Source organism: Dysidea avara, chromosome 12 (genome assembly GCF_963678975.1).
Source record: "Dysidea avara chromosome 12, odDysAvar1.4, whole genome shotgun sequence".
In the NCBI taxonomy this organism is placed as follows: domain Eukaryota; kingdom Metazoa; phylum Porifera; class Demospongiae; order Dictyoceratida; family Dysideidae; genus Dysidea; species Dysidea avara.
The window spans coordinates 9460258-9473264 of record NC_089283.1 but is presented as its reverse complement, the minus strand read 5'-3'; the positions used below and the strand labels follow the sequence as shown (position 1 = coordinate 9473264).

The 13007-nt window shown below is 37.6% G+C and overlaps 2 protein-coding genes across 2 annotated transcripts; one reads left to right on the top strand and one right to left on the bottom strand.

Moving 5' to 3' along the window:
* Positions 1 to 1736: 1736 nt before the first annotated feature.
* On the top strand, positions 1737 to 3080 carry LOC136239815 (uncharacterized). Its single transcript, XM_066030566.1, has 3 exons — positions 1737 to 2148; positions 2213 to 2560; positions 2777 to 3080. Exons 1-3 carry the CDS (start codon positions 1737 to 1739, stop codon positions 2965 to 2967), a joined length of 951 nt encoding a protein of 316 aa, XP_065886638.1. The 3' UTR covers positions 2968 to 3080.
* Positions 2979 to 13007, bottom strand: LOC136241652 (UV radiation resistance-associated protein-like). Its single transcript, XM_066032895.1, has 18 exons — positions 12917 to 13007; positions 12673 to 12817; positions 12589 to 12623; positions 12462 to 12525; positions 12267 to 12367; positions 11850 to 11936; positions 11718 to 11798; positions 11011 to 11045; positions 10766 to 10871; positions 10629 to 10710; positions 10520 to 10564; positions 9336 to 9420; positions 8175 to 8265; positions 8054 to 8111; positions 6056 to 6233; positions 4686 to 4767; positions 4511 to 4641; positions 2979 to 3626 (listed from the first exon to the last, which is right to left on the bottom strand). Exons 1-18 carry the CDS (start codon positions 12968 to 12970, stop codon positions 3083 to 3085), a joined length of 2004 nt encoding a protein of 667 aa, XP_065888967.1. The 5' UTR covers positions 12971 to 13007; the 3' UTR covers positions 2979 to 3082.

Genomic DNA, 13007 nt, shown 5'->3' with positions numbered 1-13007 from the left:
CATAGAATGTGCAAGCCCTCAAGTGCGGCTGCACAACTGGTAGACTTGATAATCATTTCAGTAACCACCCCATCTACCAGCAGCACCAACAGAAGCCAGTCACACACCAACAGAAGCCAGTATCATGACAACAGAAATTTAACAAAATGTTGAACACATGCACTTACACCTTAATTAGGTGCATGACTTCACATTCACTTAAATATGTTTGACATTCACTTTAATACGTTGTAGAGTATGTTTGCGGCTGCCTTAGTAACCAGTTGTGTATAATTATGTTGTGTATTCATTTCATAGTTTTATCAGTTGCACATGTGCTAAGTTGTGTTAAAGTAGTGCTAGTGGTTATCTAGCTATGACATGCTCCTCAATGGCAAGCAACTACTTACCCAAGTGGTTGAGTCTCCTTGCTCATGCACATGCACTAGCCAGTAAAATCCACCAAGGGCATAAAATCATTCAAGTCGGCAATAAGAAGTGTTACAGTGAAAGGCAGTGCTGACAAAGAAAGATGGATTAATAGTCGAGAACAGAATTGGGCGTGATCTGGTGACTGATACTAGTGATAGTAGGAAATCCCTCAAAAATGGAATGGCAACTCTGTTGTGCATCCTGGGACTAATACATCTCCTATAGTATGAAGTGCAGGCTCTTGAATACAAGAGTCTGAAGACGTATTCCTGGTAAAGTTCCATCTACTACACCACAGACCCATCGTGCTGTACGTCGTTCTCAACGGAAACACCAAACGGGTAAAGCATGCAGCGGTTGTGATCACATGATAAACTAGCTTATTTTATTACGTAATTTTGTGGTTGAGCAAATTCTACTATAATATTATGCTACGTAGCATCATAGATAATACACGAACATGGATTGGAAACGCCAGTGAAATTATTTACCTATCCTAGTTACGGTGCGCCAATACATTGGAAATTTTGTTGAAATGTACTGGGTGGCTGTTTGGCTTTCTCTCGCTTGTTTGAAGGCTAGTTTCAAGGCGTGGACATTCCTTTTACATTGTTTATTGTGTAGCGTTTTGTACTGAACCAGAACACAGCTTGTCTGTGTACATTGGAGGGAATATCATTGGCGACAGGTGGATACTGGCAGGTACGCGTTAGCAAATATTTCAGTAGCATCGTTACCAGCTATCTTAACATAGCCTCTATGCCACAACCAAATAAATGTTTGATAGACTGAAATGAATTTTTAGCCAAACGCTTGTTCGACTTGGGTAAAACAATTGCCCAAAGTAGTGCCTGTTTTCTGTTGTTTTATCCAAACAGTCTGAGTATACAGTGGAACATTGGATATCTGGTTAGCTAAAGCCACTCTACCTGCTACAAGTGAAGCTAAGAACAGTAAACAAACGATGCTGCACTTTTTATTTCTTCAGGAAATTTGCCCAACCGTTATGAAACACTATACTTCACCTTTTAACTTGCATCTTGTTACGCTGTTGTTTGCTACTCGCCAGTGTCCATAACCAGTCCAGCCTCCAATTAGTGTAGGTGCTTTGTAACCCAGCTGTAACCAATAAACACGTATTTGTAGCTTACAAGAAATGCAAAATGTTCCACCTGTAACGACTGTAAACTTTTCGCGCACCGTAACGAGGATGGTCTATGACGTCACTACGTAAATAATACGGGCGTTTCCAATCCATGTTCGTGTATTATCTATGGTAGCATATAATATCTATGGTTATAGCTGTTTTGAAGTAGATCTAGTAGATGGCTAAAACTAATAACAGTCAAGGAGAACGAGCTGTTTTCAACCGAGCAGTGAATTTTGTTCTGCCTTCTACAATTCCCACTCACCTGGATCGTTCTGAGGAGTACGCTTTAGGAGACGTGCTGGTGTACGAGAAGAAAGTCCGATTTTTGATGCCTTGGCGGAAACATCGTCTTCTTTTCACCGTCGTCAACCTTTCTGAACTTCTTATTGACAATTCCAGCCTAGTACCAAAAGTAACGAAATCTAAAACTCCAGTATTTGACGATGCCAGCACCAGTCGGACGTTCGGAGTGAATGCTAATCTCGATACAGAGATACAGTACTCTGTAGCCCATTTTGGAGCTGGTGCGTCTGCTTCTGAGAATACCATCTTCTCTGCAGACTTTGGTAAAGTGGAGAGAGACTTCAGTAATCTTCCCACTGGGAAGGTTACTGAAGTCTCTCTCCACTTTACCGTTGTTGATTTAACAAGCTGGGAATCCCAGCTTGTTAAATCAACAACGGTTCTCTGCTAAACAAATCCACCCTGTGATTCAGGAAGCATTGAGAAACAACGAAACAATTTTTGTCATAACTTCATTGTATGTTGCTGATAAGGCTATTATCTATGTTGGCTATAAAGATAGCGGAGGTGTTGGTAACAATAAACCAAAATCCCAAACAACTCAAAGCACACAACCTACTGGTGAACAAATGGGAACTTCAACAGGTCAAGTCCAGCCGCCTGCAGTTCCTACTACAACTACAGTTCCAGTAGAAGCTTTATCAGCAGGAGTTGGTGTAGATGCTGAAGTATCTTTTATGAATACTGGAAAGTCAGGTTAGTTTTCCATAGCTATTCATTTTTTATCTTTTTTTAAATTCATTGAATAACCATACAGTTTTTGATGCTACACTGTAAACCAAATTGAATTGTTTAGGTAATATTTTTGGTCCAGTAGTTTCATTATACAAAGAGTTGACAATTTCTTCTTAATGTACTTACTTCAGTAGGTATCCAACCATTTCTTACAGTAATTATGTTCACCATATTTAGTTGTGAAGAGGAATGAGCCCACAAACATGGCATATCGAGTGATGAGGATCAAACTGGATAGAAATGGGTTACTAGTACCTCAGTTACATGCAGGTATCCATCATGTCAAGGTGAAGGTGTTAGACGAAGCAGATTCCACAGACAAAACTGATCCTGTTAGTCCCAAACTAGCAGGAGAAACAAAACTGTAAATACACACACAAACAATTATTTCATGTCTACTAAATAAAACCACATTCATATGTACAGTTGTATAGTCATGAAATTTTTGAGTTTAAAATAAATATGATAAAATTTTAATTGATATTAAGTATGCTGCTCAGGTTTAGTTGGTGAGTCAACCGATTCTAAACCAGTCAGAGCACTGAAGTGAGAACCTGTGGTGTGTGTGGTTGGTGTCAATAATGAACCTCCATTTATGCTAGGAAATTCTGTAGTTAGGAGTTCCAATTTGACATGTAATTCTTGTGCCGGAGGTGTTTGTTGTGGGTTTACAGTAGAGTCGTCAATATCTACTTCACTGGCTGAGCATGACGTCAACTCTTCCCGGCTGCTGGAGACATTGCTCACTGCTGTACTGACTTCTTCACTGCCACCATCTTGAGCCCCACCCCCACTATCTACACTATCATCAGCCATGGTGTACACTGGTGCTGTGAATGAGTCTATCATCATGGTAGGGTGTTCATGGAGGTCAGTTAAGGCACTGACATTGGTACTGTTGCTCTCTTCAATGTTACTGAAGGACAGGAACGAGTTAGAAGCAGTCCTGGGACCACTAGATGGTGTACTGGTAGTAGAGTCATAACTAACTATTGTACCAGGTCTGGGTGATATCATTAGTGGACGACTGGAATAAAAAGAAAGAGTATCACATAAAACTGTAGTGATAATTCTCTTGAGTGTTCTATGTTAACATCATTGTACCATGCGTTGTTGTACAAGGTGACAAATCCTCAAAAAGTCACACACTGCATTCTAACAATTCAAACGGCTAAACTAAAGTCCTTTTTCTTATCAAGATTTTACAAAATGTAGTATAACAACAAAATGTTTAGAAACAAGGAATTACATGTATGAATATGATAATGTAAGCACATACAGACTTTTAACAAACTACATCAGTGGTGTACAGTAAAACACCTTCTTAAAACCTTGTAATCTACTATGTACCAACAGGTCCAAGCTCTACAGTCATACACCAGCAAATTTCCAACTTGGTAAGCTGTCTGCTGGTTATTTATACACAATTTCAGAGATATGACTTATGGACAACCCCTAGTCCCAAGGGGTTCAGATAACTGAGGTTCCACTGTATATAACCGGTTCCTGAGCAGATCATAACCGTTGGTTGTCCAGTTAAATGAATAATATTACAATGATATTTTACTGTAATTTTTATATTTCACCTAATTGCACCTAGCATGTAAGCTAAAATTTGTAGTACAGTTTGTCAGATTGTCCTTATATTGGCCAAAGTAATAGGCACCAAGTGGTTATACCTATAGCAGAATCTACTACAAGTATGGTTACTGTTAAAGCACAAGTAAAAAAATATTTTTAAGCTAATATCCTAGAGATTGGTTATTTGGTTATGCAAAAAAAACAACAAAAAAACTAGCCAGTTAATCATTTCACAGCACTGATGTTATTATATCATAATTAAAGTGTTTGGATAACTGAAGTCACATTGTTGGGAAATAGTAGGACTATGGTTCTTTTTTGTATACTTACATTGTAGAAGTGAATACAGTATCCTTTTTCTCTTTGCCAAAACTCTCCACCAAGTGTTGTAAGTTCTTCAACATCTTGGTGCTCCTCCTGGCCTGAGCTTTAGGCAAATCCACAGTGAACAGTTGGCATAGCTAATAAATGCAAAGTAATGTATGATATGGCACAGAAAAGTTACCTGAATAATCTCTCTATTGACAAGTTGAGCTGCATACTGGAATAGTGTCTTGTCATTACGTTTGGACACAAAGAGTGGAAACCTGAATAATAAAATAAATATTATTAAAACTCAATGGTGAATAAAAAATTGAAAGTAATTTCTTGCTACACATTAAACTATAGACATACTGGGGATTTATTATTTCTTGCAACATTGGAGAACGAAAGCATAGAATGTGGTATGGCTTCTTACATGTTAACCATGCTTAGTTCACTCTCTGCTTACTGTTACCATCCCTAATATGGACTGTAGAAATTTTGAATTTGCCTCCTGTGTTGCAACACTTAATAAATATCCTATACAGAGATAGAGTTGTGCCTGTACATGGTACTACACATTTCAACACATATACAGACTAAGCATACTGTATAACTTACTCCAACAGTTAATAATAGTGGAGAGGAGAGTGTCTAACACAGTACAAAGCCTCTACAAATGATTTTGAGAGATTCAAAGGGATTCTCTCAGATGTGTTAACAAGTGCACACTGGCAGAAAAAAAGAAATGTGTGACTGGATCTACGAAAACCTTTCTTATTGCCCAAGACAGGAAGTTTGATTTTTTCACACAAACACAAAGCTTAATGAATGCACTATCAAGTTTCACTATCACAGTCGACCAGAGTAAAGTGGTCTGCTTTTGCTGGCTGCTGTTTTAAAGCACAGTGGCGAGCCATACGAGTGGTCTGGGGTCTTGATGGAGCCTTGGCCAACCAGGAGATGGCTGTGTGTGGCTGTACTGCTCCGTGGTATTGGACAATGACCTGTGCTGTAAATTTCCTTTCATTTTAGCCAGTTCTGAGCCCTGAATGGCCCATAACTTGGCCTAATTCATCCCAACATGTTCCTTTTCAATTTTTGAACACCATCTTGCCCGCCCTCCAGGGCCCCAGCCTCCCACCCTTTTGGCAGTTCACCTGATACAGTCAACCTCGGTTTAAAAACTATCTAAAATGGCAGGAAACTTAACTGTTGACAACTTCTTCAGTGGATGATCAGGAAGGCAAGAAATTGTTGTAAAACGTGTGAAAATTTGGTATGCGTAGCTACCACTATTGGCCAGCTGCAACACTCTAAATAATTAAAACCGACGTTTCTCGATACTTTTAAATGGGCGATAAGACTGGTTTTCCCAGAGACAATCATATGTGATGATTGCAACACTAGCAGAACAAAGATATGTGACAATTAAAACAATCTTCACATATAGAATATGCTACAAATCACAAAGTTTTACAGAGGAATCCCTTTGAATCCCTCAAAATCATTTGTAGTGGCTCTGTATTGAGTTAGACACTCTCCTCTCCACCATTCTTAACTCTTGCTTACTCTTTACTCCAGTCCGGATTAAACTTTTGTTGACAGGTTATTTCGTCTTTCACGTATGACCGAGAACCGTTCAACTTGTAAGAGAACCTCAGGGGTACTTGTTGTAACTTGCTGATCAGGTGTACCAGCTGTAACATGTAGCCAATAGCTACTGAATACTGGTCATGATTTGCATTGCCTGTCAATGAAGTGGACAACTGAGTATCAAATGTAAACATGTGTACACTCGTGTACATACATACCCAACTACACACAATACTACATAACATATGCTTTCACTACACACACATATGCACACGCACGCACGCACACACACTACACACGCACGCACGCACAACACGCACGCACGCACAACACACACACATTGCATACATACATACCACAACAAAGGTGCATAGAGAAGCCGGTTATACTGTTAACCCTTAAACCCACATAATCCAGAGAAGTGGATTTAAACTTAATACATGTGACTTACACAAAACGCTGTAACTTTCGAAGTGTCTGTCCTATGGCTACACAATTTATGTCATTCTACTCAAGGATTAAAATGATACCTAGGATTTTACCCTAACACTAAACAGCAAGGCCAAATCTAGCTGTATAAGTAACTACATGCAAAGTAACTAACGCAAACCCTTTACATACCATTATAAAATGATCCATAACTCGATGGTGGTTGCTCCTATCACCTTGCAACAAGTTCTATTCAATTTGCCATTAAATTTCCATCTGGCCATGACCCACTTGAGTAAACCCACAATCAAAACTAAATATGTGGCTAGAATTTTGAAACACGGAGACACAATTGCTGCTTGTTTATTGCTTCATAACAAGTAAGTCACTGTAGTTAGTGTTTATTTAACTGCCTCCTGTAGCCCAGTGAACAGACTTTTAATCAGTGCATTGTTGTAGGCTATAAGAATTAGTTAGCCACCGATAATTGGATCGGTATAGAATCAGAGCCGATATTAGGCATTTTAGTATTGATCAGTATTGGTTATTAAGGTATTCCGATACCAATTAATAGCCACTTGAGCCAATCGTCATCATCATGACTATAATCATAAGTGCTATGCTAGCAAAACTTGGGGTGTAACAGACTGGAAATAGTGTTGAGCATTCAAGCATAATAGGTGCAGGAATTGCTTTGTTAAAACATTGAGCAACTGCTACTTGCTATGTTCGCATGAAAAATATCGAAATACTCTAATAGAACAGTCACTGCATAAATAAAATATTCTAATAGAATAGTCACACATAGCTAACTTGAGAGTTGTGTAAATTGTATATATGGAAATCATAGGTATTGGTATCTGTGAAAATTTACTGCTAGGTATCAGTATCGGATCGGTAGGTAGATATTTTTCTGTATCGGCAGAACCCTAATAAGAATAAGTCATCCTGCCTAGTGTCGCCATGCATGTCCATATTGTGTAAACATGCATTTCCCAAAAGTTCTTGGCAGATTTAAGGGTTAATGTACGTACCAATACCTGTGTTTGTAAAAATAGGGCAGTAGATTAGCACACACACAATATGAAATTAATCACATCACATACACGTACATACTTTTAGACAAATGATTCAAAGATCTACTAATTTCTAATTTTTTACTCACTGTGTTCTTTTGTTGTCAGGTGTGTCTTGTAGAGACTTGCTTTGCCAAATAGCAGAGCAAATAAAACTTAAACATTTTAAATACTCATTGTATTTTTATTAGTACAAGGGTATAGATGCAGGTTTTAGTTGAGACAGAGGACCCACAAGCACTGGTTGATGAAATGCTCTAATAGAATAGTCACTGCAGGGTTCATATAATTGTGACACGAACAATTCTTACAGAAGCTATTTTGTAACATCAATACCAAAACTACTTTTGCATTCAACCACAAAGGATATTAAGGTTAATATATGTACACAAGAATTATCTTACACACCACCAGTCAACAGTACAAATGGCTAACACAAAAAATTAATACTGTACAACTTAGTACTGACCTTCAGATAACTCGTCAGGTAATAGAACATCACAAATAGTTGTACGATTTGTATCCCTCTACAAGTGTAGTGTACACATGTCAACCAACTATTGCTATAATCTTAAGAAAGAAGTTCTTACAGCAACGATGGGGAATACAGTAGCCAGTTCACCTATCATCTTATTCTGTCTTACTTCCAGTTTCTTTTGTGCTTCTTCAAGCTTCTTCTTGCTGTAATTTTACATAAGTACATACTGTAAGCGTATTAAATTTTGTGGGTAAAATTTTTGTGGTTTGCCAAAAGACAGGTTTGCAAGTGTATTAAATTTCGTGGGTATAATTTTCGTAGTTTAATCTTGACAAGCCAGTTTATTTTCTAGAGGATCTGCGGGGAACAAAATTTGTGCTTTAAGGTCGCGTTTAAGGTTTACAACTTAACAGCTTTAGCTAGCTACTCCATTTATGCTGGCATACTTATATGGGACTAGCAAACCATTTTGTGGAGTTGACTCACCACAAAAGAATCTTGCCTGCTGGAATCAGAGGAAATGGGTCTTAGATACTTAAACAAGGCCATCAGTATCTAGCTATTCATGTGGTGAACAGGTGCACATGTTGTTGTCAGCATATCTATGGTAGTGCATATTAAGGAAGTGTATTGGTGGTAACGGTTAATAGGTCTGCTCAAGCTGAGATGTGAGTTTCAAAATGGATTAATTTTCGTGGGTCAGCTTTATGTGGATTAATTTTCGTGGATCAGCTGCAAACCACGAAACCCATGAAAATTTATACACCACAAAACTTTCTACACTTACAGTACATCAAACAGTAGAAAATCATGAAGGATGAATTTTTGGCAGATTAATACTAGTACAGTGGAACCTCAGTTATCCAGACCCCACTTACCCGGATTCTCGGTTAACCAAACTACAGAAATGACTGCTCTATTTGAGTAATGACTGTTCTATTTGGGTAGTTGAAATACTGATATTTTTCAAGGTTGTTTATACACAATTTTAGAGATACAGACTTATGGACCCCCCCTGGTCCCAAGGGGTTTGGATAACTGAGGTTCCACTGTACTCAGAAACAAACTGTTTAGATATTATTGTAAACAAACTTTGTTACACGTTTTATAACACATCTTCGTCTAACAGAAAGCTAGAATTTCACTTGTAATACAGTTACACAATCCTTCATAGTGAAGAAACAACTTGGTCCTTGAAGGTATAATTATACAATTCTGACTTAAACCAAACACTGCATCATTCATGTACAATACAGTACGTCAAATTCCTTACACATTCGAGGTGAAATCATTTTTGGAGGCTGCCAGTTGTAATTGATCCTGAGCCAGTGAGTACTTCATAGTTGATAATGTTTTCTCTATGTAAGGAAAACAGATATCCAAGTACTACTGGAAAATTTGTGACCAGATCTGTGAAAACCCGACATATTGGCACAAGCCTAAATTTTCAGTATAGGCTATTGATTGCAATGCATAAAATATTGGCGTAAATGAAAAAAAAATTGTAAAATTTTAAAACACTGTTCTTTATGACAAAAGGGTGCAATGATAAAAACATGGGTACCATCTTATTCACCTACTAAAGAGGAGTTCGAAAACCTTTGTTTCGTAGCAGTAACCTGAAGGATACGTGAGTTATGGGCATTTGTTTACGTCATGTAGATTCGGTCGTACGTGATCGATTTTTCTTCACTGATTTCGTCTCTGTATGTAGTGAAGATAAGTGGTAGGAGAAAAAACTCACCATGTAACTATTCATAGCGAACACGATGGTGCAAGTTGCAACTCTGTACTGCATTGCGTTTGTAGGTTACAGTCATTTTTGTAAGCACCTGTAATTTATTTTCCCAATACTTGCTGTATAAATCGATCTTTCTGTTGTTGCTATTTTGTAGGGCTGTAACTCCAAAAGTTGTTGGCATACAAGGCTGAAATTTGGCCAGAGCATGCACTCAGCTAAGTAGATTATAAGTATTCAATAATAAAGAATCTGAAAAATGCACCATTAAATCGGGTTTTTGCAGATCTGGTCACATTTAGTCTTAAAACACAGCTAGTGCCATTCATGCTAGCAGTTGCTACTGAAAATGACCAAAAGCCACAATCTTGAAAATATAATAATACATAGTTACAACCTTGTCACCAAAATATTAGTAAAGGCAAGCCTCTGATAATTACAGGTATAGTACATCCTGAACACCTTGACTGACTGAACAACAAAAGTGACTGTTCCTTTAGAGTATCAGTATTTTGTCAATAGGGTGTGTTCTGTTTATGCAATTGGACAGAGCATGTATATAAAACAATATGGGCTTAAGTTATCATAACACATTCACTGATCTAGAAATAAAGGTGTTAAGATAATTGAGGATTCACTGTACATAAATTTTACTTGTGCAATTATTATACACGCTGTAAAATGTTTTCCGATACGCACACACACATACAGCAACTAACCTTTTTCATTAACATGGTGTCTTAACTGTTTGAGTTGTTCACGGTCTACATGTATTAGGCAATAAGGAATTAAATTCTTACACAACTTCAAGCTCTCGTATAAACTCACCTTTATCCAGTCTTTGTTGCTGATCTACTAATTCTTGGCCCAACGTAGTGATGCTATTCTTGAGCCGCTCTAGTTCCATTTTCTGTACAAAAATAAGACTTGTACTAGAACAACAATCTCTCTTAACATTTCAGAACCTTGGAGAAGATGTCCGTGTTGCTTTCCACAAAATTGCCTATCTCTTGTTTGATTGACTGAGCTTGTGTGTCATTCTTTCTCACAGTGTCTTGCCTGTTCAGGATCCTAATAGAAGACACACAGTAACAACATCCAACTTCAGTGTAACCTAACACTATGGGAATAACCACAAGTGCCCTGATTTTCCAGATTCTCATTTCTACCTAAACGTCAGGTATCCTCTAACAACAGGTTCCACACTCACCTCAATAATATATACTTCTCATATGATGGTTGAACCTACAAGGGTTATATTGTTACTATATAGGGATATTATATGATACACTGTATAAATATATACCTGGTATAAAAGAATTATGACAAAAATTACTGCAAAGGACATTTCATTTAGTCTTAACAAACTATAAAACATTATGCAAAACCTGTGAACCATTCCATATCAGTTTTACAGTACTGAAAATCGAATAATTTATAACTCCAGGTACACCTGTACTTATTGGTAAAACCAAACCTACTATGATTGTGGCTACAAAAAGAATGTTTATACTGTATACACATGAATGAAACATAATCAAACTAAATAGAATCTGGGATGCACACAATTCACAGCACCCCTCCCTCCCCTCATCCCTAACATGTACATACACTTATTCATCTGCCAAGCATGTGAAGCATAACTTTCTAGGGACTTTAACTACGTTCAAAAACAACAAGGGAAATTCTGAAAGCCTTTTTCATGACGACTAAAATTGTTTCCACAGAAAATAGGTGATAAATAATTTTTTTACAACATGCTTTTTTCACACCATTTATGGTTGCAACTTTTACTCAGTAGATTTATGGTAGACAAGGTTCTGTCCAGCTCGCAAAAATATATATTTCACACAAGCATTTTCATATATACACATTCAACTGACAGCTACTACACAATAATTAGTATATAAATTTTACCTGAGTCTTTGGCACTCCAATTACTGAGTGTGGAGGAAGATACCTGGACAAGTAATGTTGAACTGCGGGAGCTTCAGCTATCTAATGATACACAAACAATAAAGACTATCCCATAATGATCAGTGACCTCACCATGCCTGATGTTGTGTCACTATAGCATCCTTCAAACATTCCAAATAGTAGGAAATTAGCTGAGTATGGTGGCGATTCCTTGAGAGGCTAGACGGCAGTAAAACAAACACATTACAATAACACAATCATGTCTGAGCAAAATTCAAGCAGTGTTGGAATGACAACACACACCAGATGAAAGCCAGACTGGGATGACAAAAAAATGTACTATTTCCACAAAAAAGTTACATTATTCCTTGTGACGAAACTCTTTTGAGTCAAAATTTCTCTTGAACACTAATAGCTGTATGGATGCTCAGAGGAACGTAAACCAAAACACTGAAATCTCTTATGAAGTACTTCAGATTATATCCTTTTATTCTTAAACCCATATACAAACCTGTACAGTACAAGCCATACACATCGGTAAATGCTTACCAGGATACCAAGGTAGACTAGCTTTCTTAAATCAATAAGTCTTTCTATGGCTAACTGAAACTCCTGGCCTTCCTTAGCAACCCATACTTTAATGACAAACACTGTATTACAATTAAGAATCATAAGTCTCTACGTAACATGGAAGTCAAATTTGCTGCTAATATCAATTTAACCACAACATTATATTAAGGATACAAGTAAAGGCTCCAATGGTACCAGAAGTAAATTGCTGCAAGTCAAATGCAGCCCAGTGTGGGTTCTGTAGCAGAAAACACATTCAAGAAATAAATCAGCAGAGCTTATTATTTTTGCATAAACTTACCAGTGAGCCTGAAATAACTTCACTTGTATAAATAACTGAAAAAAACGTTTAATTACACTTTAAGAAGGTTAATTTGAAACTAACCTTCATCTGTCTCTCGGTCTGGGCGGCCTACTCGGTGTAACGAGAAGTAGGTGCGAGACGACAGAGGGTTTATAATAATTGCTTCGCGTTCGTCGCGTAGTTGCAAATTGCGTGCTCCAATCGTTCTTAGATGTCTCAAACGTCTCTAATATTTTCATACAGATACAAAATCCCATATTACAACTAGCTGGTCGGTACAAATTATACAAACAGGTCAAAATAAATGTGTTTTATCATTGCAAACCTGCTGAGTCCTTAAATATACGTGCTTCGCAATGCGTGTAGTTTTTGCTGACATAGCCCTCGCCTTCCGAACAAAATTATATTACCATTCG

Bases quoted from the DNA above. Each gene is read 5' to 3' on its own strand.
- LOC136239815 (XM_066030566.1), top strand. From the start codon at position 1,737: ATGGCTAAAACTAATAACAGTCAAGGAGAACGAGCTGTTTTCAACCGA. The intron at 2,149-2,212 runs GTAATCTTCCCA...TGATTTAACAAG, and splicing joins TAAAGTGGAGAGAGACTTCA to CTGGGAATCCCAGCTTGTTA. The intron at 2,561-2,776 runs GTTAGTTTTCCA...CACCATATTTAG, and splicing joins TATGAATACTGGAAAGTCAG to TTGTGAAGAGGAATGAGCCC.
- LOC136241652 (XM_066032895.1), bottom strand. From the start codon at position 12,970: ATGTCAGCAAAAACTACACGCATTGCGAAGCACGTATATTTAAGGACT. The intron at 8,266-9,335 runs GTAAGGAATTTG...GTAAAATTACAG, and splicing joins AATGATTTCACCTCGAATGT to CAAGAAGAAGCTTGAAGAAG. The intron at 3,627-4,510 runs GTAAGTATACAA...TTTTTATTCCAG, and splicing joins ACTGTATTCACTTCTACAAT to TCGTCCACTAATGATATCAC.